General features: G+C 39.4%; 2 protein-coding genes and 1 long non-coding RNA gene across 9 annotated transcripts; 2 read left to right on the forward strand and 1 right to left on the reverse strand.

The window, feature by feature from the left end:
• Positions 1–3152: 3152 nt before the first annotated feature.
• Positions 3153–5049, reverse strand: LOC144003614 (uncharacterized). Its single transcript, XR_013279030.1, has 3 exons — positions 4773–5049; positions 3496–3610; positions 3153–3322 (listed from the first exon to the last, which is right to left on the reverse strand). It is a non-coding gene; the product is annotated as an uncharacterized LOC144003614 (long non-coding RNA).
• LOC144003612 (peroxisomal succinyl-coenzyme A thioesterase-like) lies at positions 4697–10929 on the forward strand. 5 transcript variants are annotated; one of them, XM_077500039.1, is made up of 12 exons: positions 4710–4816; positions 4929–5015; positions 5748–5956; positions 6049–6148; positions 7523–7713; positions 7803–7966; positions 8818–8934; positions 9100–9182; positions 9338–9431; positions 9522–9602; positions 9863–10004; positions 10588–10929. In XM_077500039.1, exons 1-12 carry the CDS (start codon positions 4731–4733, stop codon positions 10710–10712), a joined length of 1479 nt encoding a protein of 492 aa, XP_077356165.1. In that variant the 5' UTR covers positions 4710–4730; the 3' UTR covers positions 10713–10929. The 5 variants fall into 5 exon arrangements, with proteins under 5 accessions (XP_077356166.1, XP_077356165.1, XP_077356169.1 ...); XM_077500040.1 differs by lacking the exon at positions 4929–5015 and having other exon boundaries at positions 4697–4816; XM_077500043.1 differs by lacking the exon at positions 4929–5015 and having other exon boundaries at positions 4720–4928.
• A 1804-nt stretch (positions 10930–12733) lies between these two features.
• On the forward strand, positions 12734–20330 carry LOC144003613 (CD9 antigen-like). Of its 3 annotated transcripts, none has more exons than XM_077500045.1 (7): positions 12734–13021; positions 16437–16539; positions 18388–18485; positions 19294–19470; positions 19561–19650; positions 19730–19813; positions 19890–20330. In XM_077500045.1, exons 1-7 carry the CDS (start codon positions 12749–12751, stop codon positions 19953–19955), a joined length of 891 nt encoding a protein of 296 aa, XP_077356171.1. In that variant the 5' UTR covers positions 12734–12748; the 3' UTR covers positions 19956–20330. The 3 variants fall into 3 exon arrangements, with proteins under 3 accessions (XP_077356171.1, XP_077356172.1, XP_077356173.1); XM_077500046.1 differs by lacking the exon at positions 12734–13021 and adding an exon at positions 13948–14074; XM_077500047.1 differs by lacking the exon at positions 12734–13021 and adding an exon at positions 14081–14271.
• Positions 20331–20411: the final 81 nt, after the last annotated feature.

The raw sequence follows: 20411 nt of genomic DNA on the forward strand, positions 1-20411 counted from the left end.
GTGACATTCACAAGCTGAGCTGTGATTGCTTACCAAAATATTAATGTTTGACTGCCAAAAATGGCTAAATAAGTAAAGTATCCCATTAAGTCCTCGTTTTGGTGTAGCTTAATGATGATGTCAGCAGTACTGTGTGTTGTGCATGAGATTGTACACCCTATAAAAGTGCCCCTGAATTGCAGCCCCAATTGTAAATATAATTCGCATAGGCGTGTCATGGGTTGGGTCACCCAACCCCAGCCGACCCCCCCCCCCAAATGAACTGAGGGCTCCCTCTGCGGTGGGGGCGCCCGACTGGCGACGCCGCAATGAGCGACAGCCGAAGAGGAGGCCGAAAAGTGGATGAGATCAAATGGACAGATAAGCCAGGAGGAAAAATGGGAAAGTGGATGAATTGCCACGGGAGGACAGAGATGGGCGGGGGGCACAAAGAGCGAGAGGGTGGCGGGTAGTAAGAGTGATGATATGGATAGGAAACAGGAAAGGAAGGTGGCAGCCATTTTCTTCCCGCCACTATCGGAGGACGTACGTTAGCGTGACAACTCCACAAGGAAACGCAGCGGCTCCATTTCATCTACTTACTGATATCGATGCAAAGAAACAAAATGGCGCCTCCGTTTGTCATTTGGTCTTCTTCAAACTTATCACCATATCATCATATACCCCAAAAATGGAAAAAACACAACACACGCTCTGGTTTGATGGGGTTTAACAAGTGCACGCACACTCGCTTAACCTCTGTCACACGCACACAAACCCACAAAATAAACGAATGCTCAAAAGCCTTCTCCCAAGCGGACTCTCCACTCAGTTCAGTGTAGTTGATCCCGACCCAATTGCGGACTCCTCCACAGCGCCACCTGGAGCCAACTAAAATGTCACATGGCAGATCGATGGCCGCTCAAGTCCAGCTAGGATGTCGCCTAATGGACCGAGCCTGATCTAATCACGGCCACTCATTGAAGTTTCATCTCCAGCTTTCAGTCGGCCAAGAATATTTGGCGCGGCGTGAAACTCCATCCGCCGGCCAGCGCCGCGCTATTGAACCGATGACTTGTTCAATAATTCACAAGCTCGCCGGGCCGTCACCCTGGCCCGCAGGTTCGAAACTGGTTATTCCCAACCACTGTGCAGTCAGAAATTATCCAATTTGAATTCACTGCTCCCAAAATTAGTTCGTACAAATACAAATTTAATGCCACTCCCAGCTGAGGTTTACTCTAAAACTAAACACAAAAACAAAAAATTATACATTGTGTATGAAAACAACCAGTCAGACCGCTAGCTTAATGCTAACGCTAAAAATTATTTTTGTTACATGTTTCAAGTTACTTTTCCTATTATAAAATTTTTAAAAAGTAAGGGTGTCAGGCGATTAAAATTTTTAATTGTAATTAATTGCATAACTTCAATAGTTAACTCACCATTAACTCATTCACTCCCAGCCATTTTCACAGAAGCAGTCCTGTTCGCTCCCGGCTGTTTTACTGGATTTTGACTGATTTTGCAAGGCCCACAGAATATTGTGTTCAATTGCTTTAAAAGCATGGAACCCACCAAAAGAAAGATTAAAGTCTCTTCTTTCATCAGGAAAAAAAGTATGTTTCTATCCGTTACCGTTTTGCAGCAATTAGCATTAGAAGAGAGCTAAGTTTAATCAGTTTTCACAAATCTATTTAAAATTGTAAGTAATTGAGCTTTTTTTTCTACATGGCCCTGGTTGATCTCCTTTGCTCTGCTGCCACCTGCTGGCCGTTTGTGTAATAACTACCATTTCTGCAACCGTTCTTTTCAGTTGAGAGGCTGCATCAAAGCCTTCTGTATGCTCTAGCAAAAAAAAAAAAAAAAAACGTATAAATACGTCTTTGGGACACTTAGAACATTTAAAAAAACGTATTTATACGTTATTTGGAGTAAATGAGTTAATTGCAAATTTTATATCTGTTCTAAATGTACAGTAAAATATTTTTTTCTGTTTTCATAATCATGTTAACATAAAAGTGGGGAAAAAATGTTAAATGAATAGAAATAGGGCTGCATCTTTTAGTCACTGATACTGTAAATTCATAATAATTTATAAAATCGAGTTAAAATTAAAAAGATGTACTGTATTGTAAAAAACAAGTGTGATATTGTGTTGAGGTAATTTTTCTGCCACTAGATGGAATAATTGCATTGTAAGACATTGGTGACAGCTCAGTGCATTTTTCTTTTCATATTAAGTTATCTAATCTTTAACGTGAAGTAATTGTGAAATTCTGCACGCTTTTAAAATTGTAAAATCCAACTTGACCCCAGTCTCCACAAATATAATGCATTATTATTATTACATTTATTACTGCTAAATTTTGACGTGGATGTGTCTGCTGCGTTGTGATTGGAATTCCCCCAGTAATTGGCAGTCATTAATCGCACTTAAAAAAAATAACTGGCATTAAAGGAACTTAAAATTAGCTCATAATTAATGCACTAATTTTGACAACCCTAACAAAAACACATAAGTCAAGCACATGGTATTTTTGTTGATGTGCCTTTTAAGAAGCGTGTCATATTAACTGCATGCTCCTTGTCAGTGTTTTCATTTTCAATTTGTGTTCAACTGTTTTTCCTGTTCCATAAATTGTATCGGAAAACATCACACTCCTTGTTTCTTTTTCACTTCACTCGCTCATAACTCAAATTTTGGCTGGCAAGCGCTGGCGCATAAGTGGAAAAAGTGTTAAGCTGGCCGAGCTCGCTGATGGATGAGCGGGAAGATGGAGCGAGGTTCCGATAGCCGGGACCTAAAGATACGCTCTGATTCAGTGGCCGTCAGCAGCCGATAAGACGGGACAGTAACACTTCCAAGGATGGTGCCAAACCGCAAACCTAAACCTAACCCAAATTCATATAGATTACATATATTATGTTACTATTACCATGATGAAAACGTAATGTACTGGAGAGAAAAAAACAAGAGCAGATTATGAATCAGCACCCCCAAAAAATCTAGAAAAGTTTACTTGCATCTCTGATTAAAAAATGTACTTTAATCTAAACCAAACTAAACTCAAGCTCAATCAAGCTCATTTTTGTGGTATTATTTGCAAGTCAATGCTATGGCTGGACCTGTGCAGGTCCACTTGTCCAGGGCTCAGAGGGCGTGGCCGGCATTGAGAATCGATCAGCGGTCCGAGTCGCGGCCCCGTGCGCTGCGGCCCTGCCCTCATTAATGTGGTGAATGTGATTAGCGGGTGCAGCTTATCAGAAGAATCGCAGGAGCCGTCGTCCTTATCTCCACGCGCTTCCTGGGACGCCAGCAACTCATGGGACATGACGGATGCTGCACTGACCAAAGATGGAGAACATAAATTAGGATCAGTATGTTACATAAATAAAAGTGAATACATCAAAAAAATAATTGTCCAGTCATTTTTTCTATTAATGAGCATTTAAATCCTACAACAATTTAACGGTGCAACACTGATCTCGTGCGGATAAAAGGAGGTACTGCACCTTCTCGCTCTCTTTCTCCCTTCGTCCACAAGAGGGAAGTGTATCACATAACATTGGCCCTAATGCAGTGAAGATCAATATTTATGTAGTCATGTCTCATTTGTGTCCACAGCATCTTCCAAAAAAAAAAAAAGACCCTGAAATGGATGACTTCCTGTGACTTGGAGCAAGGCTTGTTGAGTCTTTGTGATAAATGAGTCTATAAAATGTCATATCATACATGTTTTTGCAGAGGCACACTTAATAAACATACTTGGTAACTGATTTGACTTCCGCACTACTAAGGTAAATGATTCCCTTACCTGTTCCTACTCATTGACTGTACTTTTGATGACATGTCAACGCACTGAGAGGAGGAACAGGCCATGCACGATAAAAAAATAAATAAATAAAATACAGTTCAGACTATTTTTACTTGTTTGCGCAACGCCCTAACTCGCGAGGCCAATCTTCTGACACGTTTGTTGTCTACCTGTCCTCGGAGGGGAACTTTGACCTCTCACCTTATCGTGCTCAACATATAAGCAAAACGTGAAGGCAAGTGTGACGGAAAAACTGAAGGGGTGTAACTTGCAGGTGTGCAAACGTGTGCACCTTCCTCAGCCAAAAAATCAGTACAATAAGTGAACCAGTTGAATAACCTGAGGGCATTTCGTCTGCTGTTGTATTTTTTTTTAAAAGCTGTTCCAAAGAGGTTCGCGTGTTTATTTAGAGCAAATACAGTGAACCCAGATGATCAAATATTACATTCAATCAGATTCATCAGTATATCGTAATATTTATTTGAGTACAGTAGCGTTCAATGATCACAATCATATTATCTCAATTTTACAAATTTGACAGAAAATAAATTGATAGACTAAGAACAATGTACCTAACTTTCCCTGTATATGACCGGAAAAAAAGGAACACACTTTAAAATTATGAACAATATTTATCCCTTTAAAGAGCTGCTTAGGGTACACTTTATGGGTAACTTAAAGGGTAACTTTGATAATTTATGCTTATTTTGTGACAGGGTGATTGAATCTACAGACTGTTATTCACTGACTATTGATCTTTCCACTTCTGTGATGTTTAATCATTATCTATATTTGTGTTGACGGACCCATACATTGTGTTTCTTCTGGCATTCTTAAAAAAAAAAAAAAAAAAAAAAAAGTCCGTGTTGAAAGTACACACAGCAAGAGCGCATGGAATACCCGGATGTTGTCGTCAGCTGTCTAAAACCAAGGATGAATCGGTTGTTGCTTGCTCGGCTACGAAAATATCCTAACCTGCATTTCGCGCCGCTATCGCAGAATACGTCAGGATCAGGGGGGTGAGTTAACAAGAACATAGCTGTTCCAATTTACAAAGAGAATCGCATTCTTCGGATGACCGTACTGGCGTACTCTTCTTTCTTCAAATGAAACAACCAACGTTCACGCGAGGTCAGTGAACTCAGCGACCAGCTTGACGTCATCACTACGCGAAACTCCTGCGTCTCGTTTTGACGACCACTGTCTTAATAAATTTCGGTAAATATTGTGAAATTGGCGGGGGGTTAACTCCAGCGACATGATAACGCATGTCAACAACCAGTTGTCATGATGTTTTAGATTTAACTCTTAAACGGCACCCGACGTTTAGGAGAGAAAATGCGAAATGAACCAGAAGTGAATTGCAAGTGTACAGAGGGATGATTCTCGACCGGTGCGTGTCTATTACAAGCTTCTATGTTTTGTTTTGGATATGAGAAGTATGTTTTTACTCGTACTTCCGTAGTGAAATCCGATACATACGACGCTAACATATGCACGTGAATGCAACACTCTGAAACGCCGATGTTTAATCTGTACTCTCAAAATATAGTATAGCGTGACACTATTTAATGTCTCTAGTATGAACTAATGATGCTGAGACGCCTTTAAAAAGTTGTCAATCTGATTTGATGCCTTAAACCACAACTACCTACAGACATCTAGTGGTGAACCTCATGGTTGTACAAACAAGATTGTTGCCTTTAGGATATGGGATTATTTCTTAATATTTTTCAGGCTTCCTGCAAAATAATGGAAACTATGTCATTTTATTTGCTAAATTTCCAGTTTAGGAAAGGTGTGGGGGGGGGGGGGGGGTTCACATATCAGATTTAGTTGGTATTTCCAGTTTGGGAAAGGTGCGGGGAAAAAAAAAAGATTCATATATCAGATTTAGTGGGTATTTTTTTAATGCCATCCTCAAAGTGATGAAAACTTCTCCCTCCGCAGACGATTGTCCGCCATGTCCCAGGTCACCCCGCCGCCCATTCTGACCGTGGCGCCCACGCGTGCCCTGTTGGATGAGAAACTCGGGGTGCAAGTGGACAATCTGCCTCCAGGAGCTCCGGTGACCTTGCGCTGTCTGCACCAGTCAGAGGACAAAGACTACTGGGAGGCTTACGGACACTACATCAGCGATGCCACAGGAGCCGTGTCTGGTAACTAAAACATCCTGAAATGCAAATAAAACATCCCGCTTGGGAACACTGCAGTCACATAGGAGCTGAATGTTTCGTTTTTGTCACTCTAGTTGCAGACGACGTGAGTTTAGGAGGAACATACAGAGGAAAAGAAGTGATGGGTTTGCTGTGGAGCATGCGCCCCGTTCCTGGGAGCCGCACGGGCCTAAGGTGAATAAAACCTACAGTCAGAGTGAACCCCCTCCTTATTGCGGGGGACGTGTTCCATACATACATTGCAATAGAGAGACTATATAAAACATAAAAAAATATATATATAATTTACCTCTCCTAGTCAAATGCTTTAAACAACTTTTTGAAGTAGTATTTTTGAAGTAACTGAAAACAATACTCAATTGTAGAGTTCTCTAAACCAGGTTGCTTCAAGTTGTTTTTGTAATTTATAGAATTTTTTAAGATGTTAATGTTGACAAAACCATGAATCCTCGAGCACAGTGGTCTTAAAATTGTGGCCCGGGGACCATTTGCAGCCCACAGGAAGATATTTTCTGTGACATCTGATCAAAGTTTAATGTTAAAACGATACACTAACATCACGATACGATATTATCACGATATTGTGGGGACGTTGAGCTCATACAAAAAAAAAACACAATATTGTGCTTTTGTACATTACAGCACTGCATATAAATAACCTACAATCTCTCATAAGAAAAACATAATATTGAGGCACTTACTTTCTAATGAGAAAACATGTTGAGTTCCTCCGCATATTGACTCGTTTCAATTCAGCTTATTACGTGCCCCTTTGGATGACCATTAGTGTGGATTTTAAACATATAAGGGCCAAAACACACGCCTTATGAAAATTAACTGCACTGAAAAACTAGCCACCAGTGGATGCTAGAACTGCACAAATGGAAATTAACCTGATTTTTTTTTTTTTTTTTTTAATATATATATATATATATATATATATATATATATATATATATATATATATATATATATATATATATATATACAGATGTGCTGCTTTTAATATCGTGATATGATGACAATATATTGTGGCAGTATTAATAGACTTGGACTTAGACTTGACTTTATTGATCCCTTTGGGATGGCTCCCTCTGGGAAATGTACATTTCCAGCAGCAATAAGAACAGATAATAAAATAAAACAATTCAATCAATCAATAAATAAGGTTATTACACCAGAGATTGAATTAATAATAATAATAATAATAATAATAATAATAATAAAAATAAAATAAAATAAAATAAAATAAAAATATCGCAATATCACGATATTGCCGTTATGGTTACATGCCTAGTAAACAGTGGCGGCTGTCGTTCATTTGAATGCGAGTTTTCTGATGTAATGGGCAAGAAAAATGCTGTTTTGAATCACTAAATACTGTGCCACTTCTAATCGACGTGATACTCAAATAGTTCAAGAGAGACTACTGTACAAATGAAGTTCTAAAGTTTAATCAATCAGACAATGATGGCACTGCACTCTTATAGGCATCAACGATAATGTCATTTTCATGACATATTAGCATTCTTTTCACTTGCCCGCCAGGCTGCGTAAGCGCAACGTGTGCACCCCCATGCTCTTCACCATCTCCGTGTACGACGGCCACGTCAGCCACGACTTCAGCAGCCGACGTCCTCTGGCGGAGGTGCTAACGGAGCGGTGGTACAAGGCCCCCGGGGTCCGCAGGGTCGAGGTCAATGACCGAGGCATTCGAGGGACCCTCTTCATCCCGTCAGGTCAGTTTGCGTTCAATTCGAGGACACCAAAATGGGTCAACGCGTCACCTGCATGGGTAACAGGAAGTCAACCACTGTGCCCACTTCAGGTCCAGGACCCTTCCCAGGGCTGCTGGATATGTGGGGGGGCGGTGGAGGCTTGCTGGAGTACCGCTCGGCCTTGCTGGCATCGCACGGCTATGTTTCGTTGGCGCTGGAGTACTTTGCGCCCGGCGAGCTGGCGACCGCAGATCTGGAGTTCAAATACTTTGAGGTGAGCGCACGCTCGCCTACCACAAAACACACATTTTCTGCAACACACTTTCATAGGAGAACAAAAGGAAAATGCATTGTTACAAAAATAGCCTTTGATATGTGTAAATCATATTTGAAACATAATATAACACTTAAATTTGTCATTCACTATTTTTCCAAACATTTTCGTATTTTCTGATAGTATTTTAATTGTTTCCAATATTTTTGTATTCTTTATGTTATAATTGTGTTTCTGTTTGTCAGTAATATTAGTATTTTTTTCATCTAACATTTTAAATCTAAATATTTTAGGATTTGTATTGTTTCTCTATTTACATTAATTTTCTCCTTTTCCTAATACGTGTGTGTGTGTGTTAACATTAGTGTAGTTTTCATCAAGTAATTTTTGTCCTAAAGTTTTGGTGTTCTTCATCTAATATTGTTTTAGTTTTCCTAATATTTTGGATTCCCCCACCCCCTCCCTATTATTTGTTTGCTTTCATTACAATGTAAGTTCTATTTTTCCGTAATATTTGAGTATTTATTGTAATATTATTGTATTTTTCTGTGATACTTTTTCTAGACAATCCCCCCCCCCCCCAATATTTGTGTATATCTATTCATTATTTTTTTTATCTTTGTCCTCTTGATATTTTTCTAATAATGTATATTTCATTTAGTATTTTCCACTTGACCTCTCCCTGTTTTCTCTATTTTTTCTATTTTTTGCCTCATATTTGTGTATTTTCCATCAACTATTTTCATTTTTTAATTAAAGTCATAATACTGGAAACATTTGAATGCAATAGACATGAATCCATAAGTATAAAACAAATGATTGATTGATGGTATAAATGTTTTTCCTGGCAGACGGCCTTTGACCTCATCAAGCAGCATCCCGCTGTCATTGCCAACAAAGTGGGAATTTTTGGCCTTTCCTTGGGAGCGGCGGTGGCCATCCATATGGCGTCCGAGCGCCCCATCAAGGTAAGCCAATTGCAACACTCGTTCGATTACCTCCACCAAGGGCAGTTGTGAAACTTGAAGTTGTTTGATCGATATGTCAACCCGTTTTACTCACAACGCTAATGAGGACGAAAAACATGAATGAATAGAATTAATTCTTCCTGTATCATATTTCTCCATTTGCAGCCTGCATGTTGCATTTGCATCAGTGGCAGCCATTTATTCCCACGTGACCAACTGGTGACCAGTATCCATCAGCCACAATTGGGGTAGGTTGTCTGCTCGGCACGCATTTTCCACCAGGGTCTGACATTAACCGGAAGGCCACCACCACAAAATGGCGGCCACTCAGAAAGGATTCATGTAGAGCCCTGCACATAAGTATACACATGCATAGAGTGTGGTGTGGTTACCGTGGCAACAGGAACACTCGTAAGATACGCATGGATGGGGAGCAGAATCTGATCTGGCGAGACATGAGCCTGCCCATCTCCAGCGACCTGTCCCGAAAAACCGATGTAAGTTCGCGTTGGATACAAAACGTCGCTAGTCGGGCGGGAATTAGCAGCGCCCTTTGCTGGAGTAACTTTTGTTGTTGTACTTAACAGGTGAGGAGAATCAACTGTCCGCTCTTGTTGGTCATTGGCCAGGATGACCAGAATACACCGGCTGTGGAGTATGCAGATGATGTGAGTGCACGCGTACGAATAATTTTTTCTTTCTAATGATTAATTCATCAACATTTTACTGAATTGTTAAATCAAGCAATTTAAATGTAGAATTTTGATGTTTACAAAAAATCAATTAAACAATGATGTTGTCAAATAAATAATGGATCAATGCAGTACATTTGAATCATTTACGTAGCAAATATTGTTGCTAGTCTAATGGCAGGAGTGCGGGATTGAAGACGTAAACTTGTTGTTGTGACTTATTGTGCACACGTCAGATCGAGCAGATGATGCTTTCTGTGGGTAAGGAGCACCTGCTGACCCGTCTGGAGTATCCCGATACGGGACACCTGATCGAGCCGCCGTACTCTCCTCACTTCCGTGCAACCAACTTCATGTGGGACCGCAAGAAGGCCAAAGGTATTCAGCAAAAACCAGACAGCAAGTAAACCTTCAACATTTCTTGACAATAATATATGTGAGCTCACTAGTCTAAACATGACATTCTGATTAATATTACATTTGTGGAACAAGAGTTTTGAAGCAAAATCCAGCCATTTTTATCCATATCAGGGGGCGGCCATTTTTCCACTTATGTCGACTGGAGATGACATCGCAGTTGCTCAGGCAACGACCAATCACAGCTCATTTGTTTTCTGAAGCTGAGCTGTGATTGGTTGTTACCCGAGACCTGAGCAAATGTGATGTCATCTTCAGTCGACAGCAAGGGCAAAATGGCTGCCCCCTGAGACGGCTAAAAATGGCTGGATTTTGCTGCTTAAAAATAATATTAACCAGAATATCATATTTAGACCAGTGGGGCTGCACAGAACATATTATTGTCAAAAAAAAGGGGGAAAAAAAGGTTGATTCCACTTTAAATAATTATTCAGTGAAAACATTTTGTTTAGTTGTAACATGCTGTTTGAGATGTGATCCACAAGGGGGAGCCCTCGTAGCACCATACTGCGAGACTCACTTGTTGTGGTGTTTGCCCGCCCAGTCACCCTGCTGTGGGGCGGCCAAACCAAAGCCCACTCGGACGCCCAGGAGGACTCTTGGAAGAAGATATTGGCCTTTCTGCAGCGGCATCTCTACTCGCCACAGGTTCCCACAGCCAGGATGTGAACTCGTTTCCTCGCCAACACGACACGACACGCACAAGTCACACTTGAACACTCCCAATCTGGAGGTTTGCTTGAACCACACTACTGGAAGCATTAGCATGAGCAGCATAGATTTTAAGCATGAATGTTTTTTTATTACTCTTACTTCCACTTGGGACAGCTGTACCGGATTTGTATTATGTGATGTTTGATTTTCCAAACAAAACACAACAAATGGGTCCTTTTCACTGCAGCGTTTTTACTCTTTTAAGCATTATGTTGTAGAAACATTTGATCCGTTCAAATCAATTAATACAAATCACTTACATCATTTATCTGTAATAACAGGATTTCCAATTGAGGCTCACCTCAGCATCACTCCTTAAAGAGACAGTGTGTAGAAATGTTTGCCTTCTAGTGGTGAACTAATAGACTGCAACAACTTAATTGAGAAGAAGCATGTGTAGACCACACACTTTGCAAAACTAGCACCAAATATTACATTTGCAAAACATGTCAACCTCCTGTCAAGTCAAACTCAACTAGTGTAATATAATTGACAACTAGACCTACGATTATCTCATTAAAAAATGTATGTTGTGATAGAGCATGTTATTGAAATGAATAGTGTGTTTTTAAAATGAACATTGAATAATAAAATATTTCTACACACTGTTCATTTAACATCAAGATGCTACAAAATGGTACCAAATTTGTTTGTTCGTTTGTTTGTTTGCTTTGATAACCACCTAACAAGGTTTATAAGTGCCTATAGATGCCACACGATGGCGGCAAATCACACGTTTTGTCCAAGTTAAGATTCACAGTTCACTTCACCATACAGTACCGGTAGTTTATGGATACCAAAATGCCATAAAATGGTGATGATGACTCTCATATCTTGGTAGAGGTTTCAAAGAAGAAGAAAAAAAAATCTGTACCAAAACACCAATATGGTTTGTGGGGGTTCACTGCATATCATCAGTCCTGGTGACACATTTGATTGACATATCAGATTATATTTTAACCATTATATTTGATACTTATATCATTTTGAGTATTTTGATAGAGACTCAACCAAAACCTGCATAATGCTCATTTGTGGCCATGAAATTGGTTTCATGGTCGCATAAAATAAAAATAAGAAAAAATCTAATTATCATTCAAACAAGTGTACCTCTGTTCTGTTAAATAGTAAAGAGGACAAGGAAGTGTTGTTAGATACACTTTTTAGACAAAAAAATAAATGATTGCAAATGTTGCACTTTGATGAGTTGCCACTAGAGGGAGACATGACGCCAGTGTGCAGGTGTAAATGATGGTTTGTTTTTTGTCACGTGATTAACTTTCTAATCATAATTTTTCATTTTAGCAATCGCACAGGGACATTGTTGTGCTGTGGTTGCACATTTGTGTCACTGACTTCAACGCGGAAACATGCAGAAAATGTCCACAGCCCTCCCTCACGCACACACACACACACACACACGAAGAGCGAGAGGCAGAGGAGCTGTGAAGGGAAGCTTTGTGAGGACATGAAGGCTGACTTGTTTTGGACAGAAAAAAAAGGAAACACTTGCACAGCATGAAGGTTGTTTGTCAAAGGGGACACTCACTCTTTTGTGCAACCGCACGCACACGCTAGCACACAAAATCTTTCAGGTGTTTACAAGAAATACTCTACTGAGCCACAATGACTTCAAATATTCTGATTTCCGATTCAAGTACAAGGCGGATGATTTATTAGCACATGACTCAGTTTGATGACAAATTCATCAAATTTACTTCTTGCTATACTGTACTCCATTTTCTTCATAGAATAACACGATGTACTCTTTTCTTGTACTTCATGTCAAGTCAAGTTTATTTATATAGTCCTTAAGTGTCGTGTTACATTTTACCCAAATTGTATGATTTCCAGGAATTAACCCCAAAAAATGCACAGTGGTAACAAAATGGCCAAAAGTGGTGTAAACAAAATAATATATTGAAAAGTTTCATGATATTTGCATTAACAAGGGAAGCGAGTTGTACATAACTTGGTCAATATGTTCCCACATGAGGAGGGTTCGACAAGTGTCTGTGAATTGTGGAGTTTTTCAGCCTGCACCATATACAGCTGCGGTTGAGCGCTTCCGGGGAGAGCCGAAGAAAGCCGAGCGCTTACAAGCCCGAGGCACGCCCTCAAAACGGCAGCAAGATGCTCGAGCGTCCGTCAGTCACTTTCAGTCAGTTTGTCAGCTGAAGAAGAAGAAAAAGAAGATGACGGCCCTGAGCAGCTGGGAGCTTTGCGTCAAGTACGCCCTCTTCGTCTTCAACTTTATCTTCTGGGTGAGTCAAAAACACATTTGAATATATTTTCGTGTTTGCATTGATCAGCTCACAATTCTTATTCAAAAGATTTCTTATACTAATGGAAACACGTCAAAGAATTAAAATCAGTTTCTTCCTTAATTAGTTTTGAAAGGATCCCTTAATATCTGGCGACAACAAATGCATAAACATAAATACATAATACAGAAATGTAGTTATATTAATGATTACATTAGGAAAATATTGATAATTTTCATACTTCTATTTTTCTTTTCAAAGCGCATGAAAATGAAACGCCTGTATTATTTTTACGTGATTAAAATTATTATTATGTTTTTCAGTAACTACTCGTTACTTTTATAAGTCTCAACTTAATGACGTGAAGTCTCAGCATGATTCTTGCGTGACTCGAGAGAGTATTTGTGACTCAGGTCCACTAGGTGGTGCCATTTCTCTTTAAATTTGAAAATTGTATTTATTTAGTGGGCGTCGCAGTGTTGTTTTTCTTATTTTAAATGACCCACGGTGCGATATGTTTAAGCTAATTTCACTACAATGTTATGTTAAATGTATTATTTGAACGTAATTGGACAACATTTTGTTAAACTTCTCAGTTTTAGTTTTCATATTGTTGCTTTCTGACATGTTAAACAGCAATTACTTCAAATATATAAATAACTATAATACAATTTGACACATTTGTGTCAGTGAACATCATCTTGCCTTATAGATGTTTTCCAACTTTTTTTTTTTTTTTGTCATTTCAAAAGCACGATATTCAACATTATAGTGGCAGTTTTTGTGGTCTGTTTTGCTGAAGTGAAGACTTGAACTGAAGGAAAGAGTGGGAGGATTTTACTTCTTTTTACGAGAGGGCATTAGAGGGAAAAAACAAAGCTGCTGTTGTCAGTCGGACATGAGGGAGTAAACCACGGAAACTCGTCGTCATCACCTAAATGCGGTACCATGTCAATAATCATATTTAAATATACTATACGTGTACTGATTGACATCACCTGGCTCGCCCTTCCCCCATGCGAAAACCCGCCCTCCTTCCTCTCACTTCTCCAGGTGAGCATGAGCAGGGCGTGGCTCTCATAGAAGAAACTTTCCTTCTCTTCCTCTTGGTTTGCGCTCGTTCACTCACAAGCTGCGAGTGTGTTCAAGTGTTTTCCACCTTTTGGATTAGTTGAACGTCAAATTTGGTCATCATGGGGTTTCTGCAGTGCATCAAGTACCTGCTCTTTATCTTCAACTTCCTCTTTTGGGTACGTCAAACATTTACAAACGTTTTTCTCAACGAGATTCATTTTTAGCTTGTGGGATTTGCTCTTGAGCGATTAGCTGAATGTTCTCACCTGCGTGTGCGCGCGCACAGTGCCTATATTGTTTGTGCTGTACGTAGTGCGTATTTGCATGAATAGACTGCGCACACTCCTCACATTCAAATTGTGCGTTTGCCTTTTTGTGTTGTTCGCCTTCGTTTCCCATGTGGCCTCGTGAGTCATAGTTCAAAGGTTGTCCAAAAATGTTCATTAGCCAAATGAAATACCGCACTCATCAGCCATTACAAGTCGAATTAAGTCACTTGGCTGCTTTTGTTATTCCCACGACGGCCATTTTGTTAATTTTTTATTTATTTATTTATTTACAATAGATGGTAAAATACGTTTTTCATTAAAAGTATAACTTTCTAATAATTTGAAATTATGACATATTTCCATATTTGAGACAACCTTTAAAAATTTAGGGTGTTAACCTTCAAAAATGAAGTAAAATTTGAAAGCATAATTTTAAGTAATAAAGCTAATTATTTATTTTTTTTATTTTACTTTTGGTTTGCTTCACCAGCTGTTTTTAAGTTTACTGCTGCCATCTGAAGATGTCACGTGTACGTCAAGTAAATTTTTTGTTCACTACAAAGCCGGAAAGTCTGAATTTAAACTCGTAAGTCAAGCTAGCATTGGATACATTTTTGTTTCTGTAACATTTCTCTCATGTCAAATGTTTCTTGTCTGAAAGGTTGCGAAATGCTTCCTTTTGACGTGCGTAAAGTGCAAGAAATGGTGTCAAGTAACGGGAAGGGCGACGGGCGGCTCCAAGTATAGCAATTAGTGGCGAGGGAGGGTGTCGTCCTCATGGCTCATGTCCCACGAGGCTCGCCATCGGCATCATCATCATCATGGGAGTTGTTGCATGAGGAGACGTCAACAATGTTTTCTGCTTTCTGAGACGTTGACTCATTGTGGTGACAAACGGCACAACAATTCTGCTCTGACAACATCCAAAGGGAAGCAGCGCTAGCAATACCGAGCTAACATTAGCACTGTCAACAAGCTGACGTTCGCCATAAATTCTACGTTGCTATAGCATGACAAGGCCCATTTGTGGTGGTGGTGGTGGCGGTGGCGGTGGTGGTGTTTTTTTACAGTCAAGTCGTTTTGAAAGTGGAGTTCCCCTTATTGGCATCTCTTTTAGAGCATTTTGCATTTGGGGAAAGACCAATTGGCGATCAATATTTTGAAGAATTTTTTTTTCCTTTTTTAATCTGGCCACCAGTAATATTTCAATTTAAAACTGTTAATTTCAGGGAAATGTTTAATTTTCAGTTAACTTTACAGGAGATTCAACCCTGGAACCTCTCTGCACATTCAGCTTTTTGTATTATTATTATTATCATTATCATTATCATTATTATTATTATCATTATTATTATTAAAACAAAGATAACTGAAAATTTAACATTTCATATATTTTTGAAAACTTTATTTACTGTAGGGAGTATTTGCTTACATTTCATTACATGCTGATCCTGCAAGAGCCGTGAACTTCTTTGTTAGAATTTTAAAACCCTCTATTGCCTAAGATTTAAAAAAAAAAAAAAAAAAAAAAATCTAATTTGGATTAATCTTTCAAGAATATTGTCTTGTGTGAAAACAGTCACAGCCAGTGGAAAAAAATTAACTTGTTGTGAAAAGACACAGTACGTAAATTTCCCTCTAAGCACTCAAAAACAAGACTGAGGGCTTTTGATGCACAGCCTGGAAATCATTCATCCCTGTACCACTTGACGTCTGTCAAGAACGGGGGTATGGCTTGCTAGGCTACTTTTGATGGCCAAATGAATTTTCAGATAAAAGCGTCTAACTCGGCTCATGGTTTGACTTGAATGTCTGGCTTTCTTTTTTTTTTCTTTTTAAATATAAATATACACAAATTCGCCATTCCCTCAATGGAACTAACTGCATCATCTTTTCTTACAATTGTGTAATGAGATCATATTAGCCAGCGTGGATCCGGTTGTTCTGCATGATAGTCCAGGAAGAGCGCGTTTGTCTTCATTCCTCAGTCAATCAAGGCAGCGCTCGATCATCTGTTGCAGGTCAACTGTCGATTTGTGAGCTCATCGATTGGTTTCCTTCTTGTTGTGTAGTTGGCTGGGACCGGCGTGTTGGCAGTGGGACTATGGTTGCGCTTCGACAGCAGGACGTCAGGACTGTTTGAGGGCGAGGATTCGCCCTCCGTCTTCTTCACCGGTAAGAACCAAATGCCCGTGCTGGTTGCTCATCGTCTTTTCTTTTTCTTTTCTTTTTTTATAAAGACAATCACATGTCAAAATAAAGCTAGAGAAGACACAATGGGAGACTTAAAGAGAAAGTTGAGTCCAAAATGTTCTTTACAAGTATGTTCTATGCGACCCCACTGGTCTAAATGCACTATTCTGATTAATATTGCATTTGTGGAATATGAACGAAGCAGAAAATTCCACCTGTTTCACGGCTCAGTTTGCAAACATCACATAACCCAAATCAGAAAACGGCAGGTGAGCCTTGATTGGTCATTACCTGAGCACTGAAAAACTTTCCTTTTCAGTCGACAGCAAGTGGCAAAATGGCTGAAGTGGATAAAAATGGATGGAGTTTACTGCTAAATTCATCTTCCACAAACTGGGAAGAATTGGACCGTTTTTAATTGCCATTCACTGGATTTTTTTTTCGTGGAAATATGCAGAATGTTGAAAAATTGGTTGCAAAGATGTTCTGGATTTTTGAAGTTTGAATGGTTATAAATATCAAATCAATGTTTGATTGCATTATTTGAACATATGGGCAAAACATATATTTTTAGTTACAATAATATTTTTTTAAATAACTATATATTAGGGGTGTCAAGCGATTAACATTTGTAATCCTATTTAATCGCGTGCTTTCAATAGTTACCTCACGATTAATCGTAAATTCTGTATGTTCTATTGTCTAATAAGTTTTCATACTCGTCATAAAAGTGGAAAAAATGTTAAACTAATAGAAATATGGCTGCATCTTTTAGTCATTGATGCAGTAATTTCATAAAAATGATAAAATTGAGTTAAAATGAAAAGGATGTACTGTAAAAAGTGTGCTCTTGATTTGTGTTGAGGTAATTTTTCTGCCACTAGATGGCATAATTGCATTTGTAAGACGATGGTGACAGCTCAGTGCATTTTTCTTACTTAATCTTTAACATGAAGTAAGTTATGAAATTCTGCACATTTTTAAAATTGTGAAATACAACTTGACCCCAGTCTCCACAAATATATACATGATTATTACATTTATTACTTGTAAATTTTGATGTGGATGTCTTCTGCGCTGCAACAGGAATTCCCGTGGTACAGGCGTTCCAAGTAAGGGGCGCTCATTTAAAATAAATAAATTAGTGTTATAGAACTTTAAATTAACGCACTCATTTTGATACCCCTAATAATATATAAAATGTACGTATATGTTTGACATTCACACAGTTACTTGATTGATGTTTTTGTTTGTAAAAAAACAAATAAAGTTGTGGTGTGAAGTGAGGACATGAGGCGGCCCGCGTTGACAAGTGAGGAGTTGTCTTGGCTGGCTTGAGGGCGACGCGCTCCCTCCGTCCGTCCGTCCGCCGCCGCCCACGCCTGGCGGGCAAACAGCGGGCTCTTTGTTGCTCGCCAGGAATGCGTCTTTTGTGGAGGCTCCTCCGCAGCGGGAGGGGCGGTGACCTCCCCGCCGAGGTCACTGTGGCCTGTTGACGCTCTACGACGTCACGTGCCACGCCATATTCACCTGTTGACCTGACCTTTGGGAACCAAAAATCAACAACAAAAAGCAAAACCTTGATTTCAAATACCGTTTTTTTTATTCATTACACTAAGAAGCCACAAGATGGCAGCAAAGCGCTACGTAGTGCACAACACCGATGATTTCAAAACACTTTTTACAACTTCACTACACTAAGAAGCCACAAGATGGTAGCAAAGCGCTACGTAGTTCACAACACAGATTATTCCAAAGCAATTTTTACAATTTAAGTTAAATTGAATGAATGAGTGAATGAAAAGGGATTAATTGTGTTTGCGCTTGTAGGTGTGTACATCCTGATCGCAGCTGGAGCACTGATGATGGTGGTCGGCTTCTTGGGATGCTGTGGGGCCATCAAGGAGTCTCCGTGCATGCTAGGATTGGTCAGTTTGGTTTTGTTTTTTTCCTGGTCTTTCTTTACTTAAAACTAGGCAGCTATAATTATTTTTTTATATCCTATTTCATTAAATCATTTGTCATAAATAATAAATTAAGAATATAAGTATTTATGTAATTGTACTGTGCACTCATTTCCCATGTATAAAAAAAAAAAAGGTTAATCATAACTACCACTAATGACAAAATTAAATGAAATTCAGTGAATTTTGTTCAACAATTTTGTATACTCTTAAATTTTCAGTGTAATAGTTGATAAATATATTGGTTAGTTGAAATTGTTTTTATAATACTGTATTTGTTTACCTTATAAATTTATTGCAAATTAGTGTTCCCTTGCTATAACGCGGTTCACTTTTCGCAGTCTCGCTGATTTTTTTAGTGCAATTTTGCATGTTTGTTTTTGTGTTTTTTTTTAAACAGTATAGGCTAATGTACCTGTTTATATATGAAGGTTTGAACATAGTGTTTAAATGTGAGAAAATGTAAATGCCTAGATGAGAAGTGTGTAAACTGTGTGGTGTGGGGTTTTAGAGCCTTAAAATATTTATAATGTAAAACATACAGCTAACTACGCCGTTTCATTTATTGCGGGTATTTTTTGCAACCTAACCCCAGCGGAAAACGAGGGAATACTATTAGAAATATAAAACATTATTTAAAAATGGGTCAATATAATTCAACAAATGATGGCCCATCCATTTAAAACATGAAGCAAAAACGTTTGTTCCTGCTGAGCATTGCAAAAATTGTTTGTTTTTTTTGTTTGTTTGTTTTTTTCCCCCCCTCTTGCAGTTCTTCCTGTTCCTGCTACTGATCTTCGCGGCGGAGGTGGCGGCAGGCATTTGGGGTCTGTCCAACAACGAGAAGGTGGTGGACGAGGTGACAGAGTTCTACAAGCAGACCTACACCAACTACAAGGACACCCGGCAGGAGGCGCTCAAGGAGACCCTCCGCCTCATCCACTTTGGCGTAAGAATCACAAACGGTCCCGTTTTCTAACTTTCAACTAAAGTTGAAAAACGACATCCTGTTTTAACGGCGACGCTTTCCTGTCCTCAGCTGAACTGCTGCGGGCCCACGGGCACAGTGATCGATGCCGCCAAGGACATCTGCCCCAAGAGGGAGGGGCTGGACTTTCTTGTTACCACGGTAACCACAAGTTGACCTCCCACGGACACCATTACAGGACATCTGCGTGACTGACTTTTTTTTTTTTTGGGGCATACAGAGCTGCCCGGCTGCCATTGAAGAAGTGTTCAACAACAAGCTGCACATCATCGGAGGCGTGGGCATCGGCATTGGTGTCATCATGGTAAGAAGAACGTGGCCAACATCACATTCTTGCGCTGGTGAACGCATCTTCACGCACGCATTCGTGATATTTTCAGATCTTTGGCATGATCTTCAGCATGATGCTTTGCTGTGCCATCAAGAGATCCAGAGACTTTGTTTAACCCCCCCATTGCGCCTCCTCCCGCCTTCAGTTTTGTAACAAACGCTTTTTTTTTCCTTTTTTTTTTTTTTAAATAAACTCGCGGCTCGGAATGCACGCAGGACGGCCATCTTGGACGCGTGAGCGCGTGGCAGCCCGAGACGGCGACGGTTCAAGTCACTTTTCACCTTCTGTGTTGCACTTGGCACCAAAAAAAAAAGCGTTTTCATTTTGCTTGTCTTCCCGATGGGCGTTCACGTACGTAAACACGCTAACATTTAGCCTCTTTAAATTTTATTGTGACTAACGTTTTATGTTTACTTTTTGTGTTGAACTTTTTATGCCAAATAAATGCCAAATGAACTAAAAAAAAATTAAAATGTGATGACGTTCAGAAGCACGGTGGATGAGTGGTGTCAGCAAAAGAGAACTGAACTGAACCGAAGTGTAGTGAAAATCGCTACGGAATCGTATTGCA

This window comes from Festucalex cinctus, chromosome 16 (genome assembly GCF_051991245.1).
Source record: "Festucalex cinctus isolate MCC-2025b chromosome 16, RoL_Fcin_1.0, whole genome shotgun sequence".
In the NCBI taxonomy this organism is placed as follows: Eukaryota; Metazoa; Chordata; class Actinopteri; order Syngnathiformes; family Syngnathidae; genus Festucalex; species Festucalex cinctus.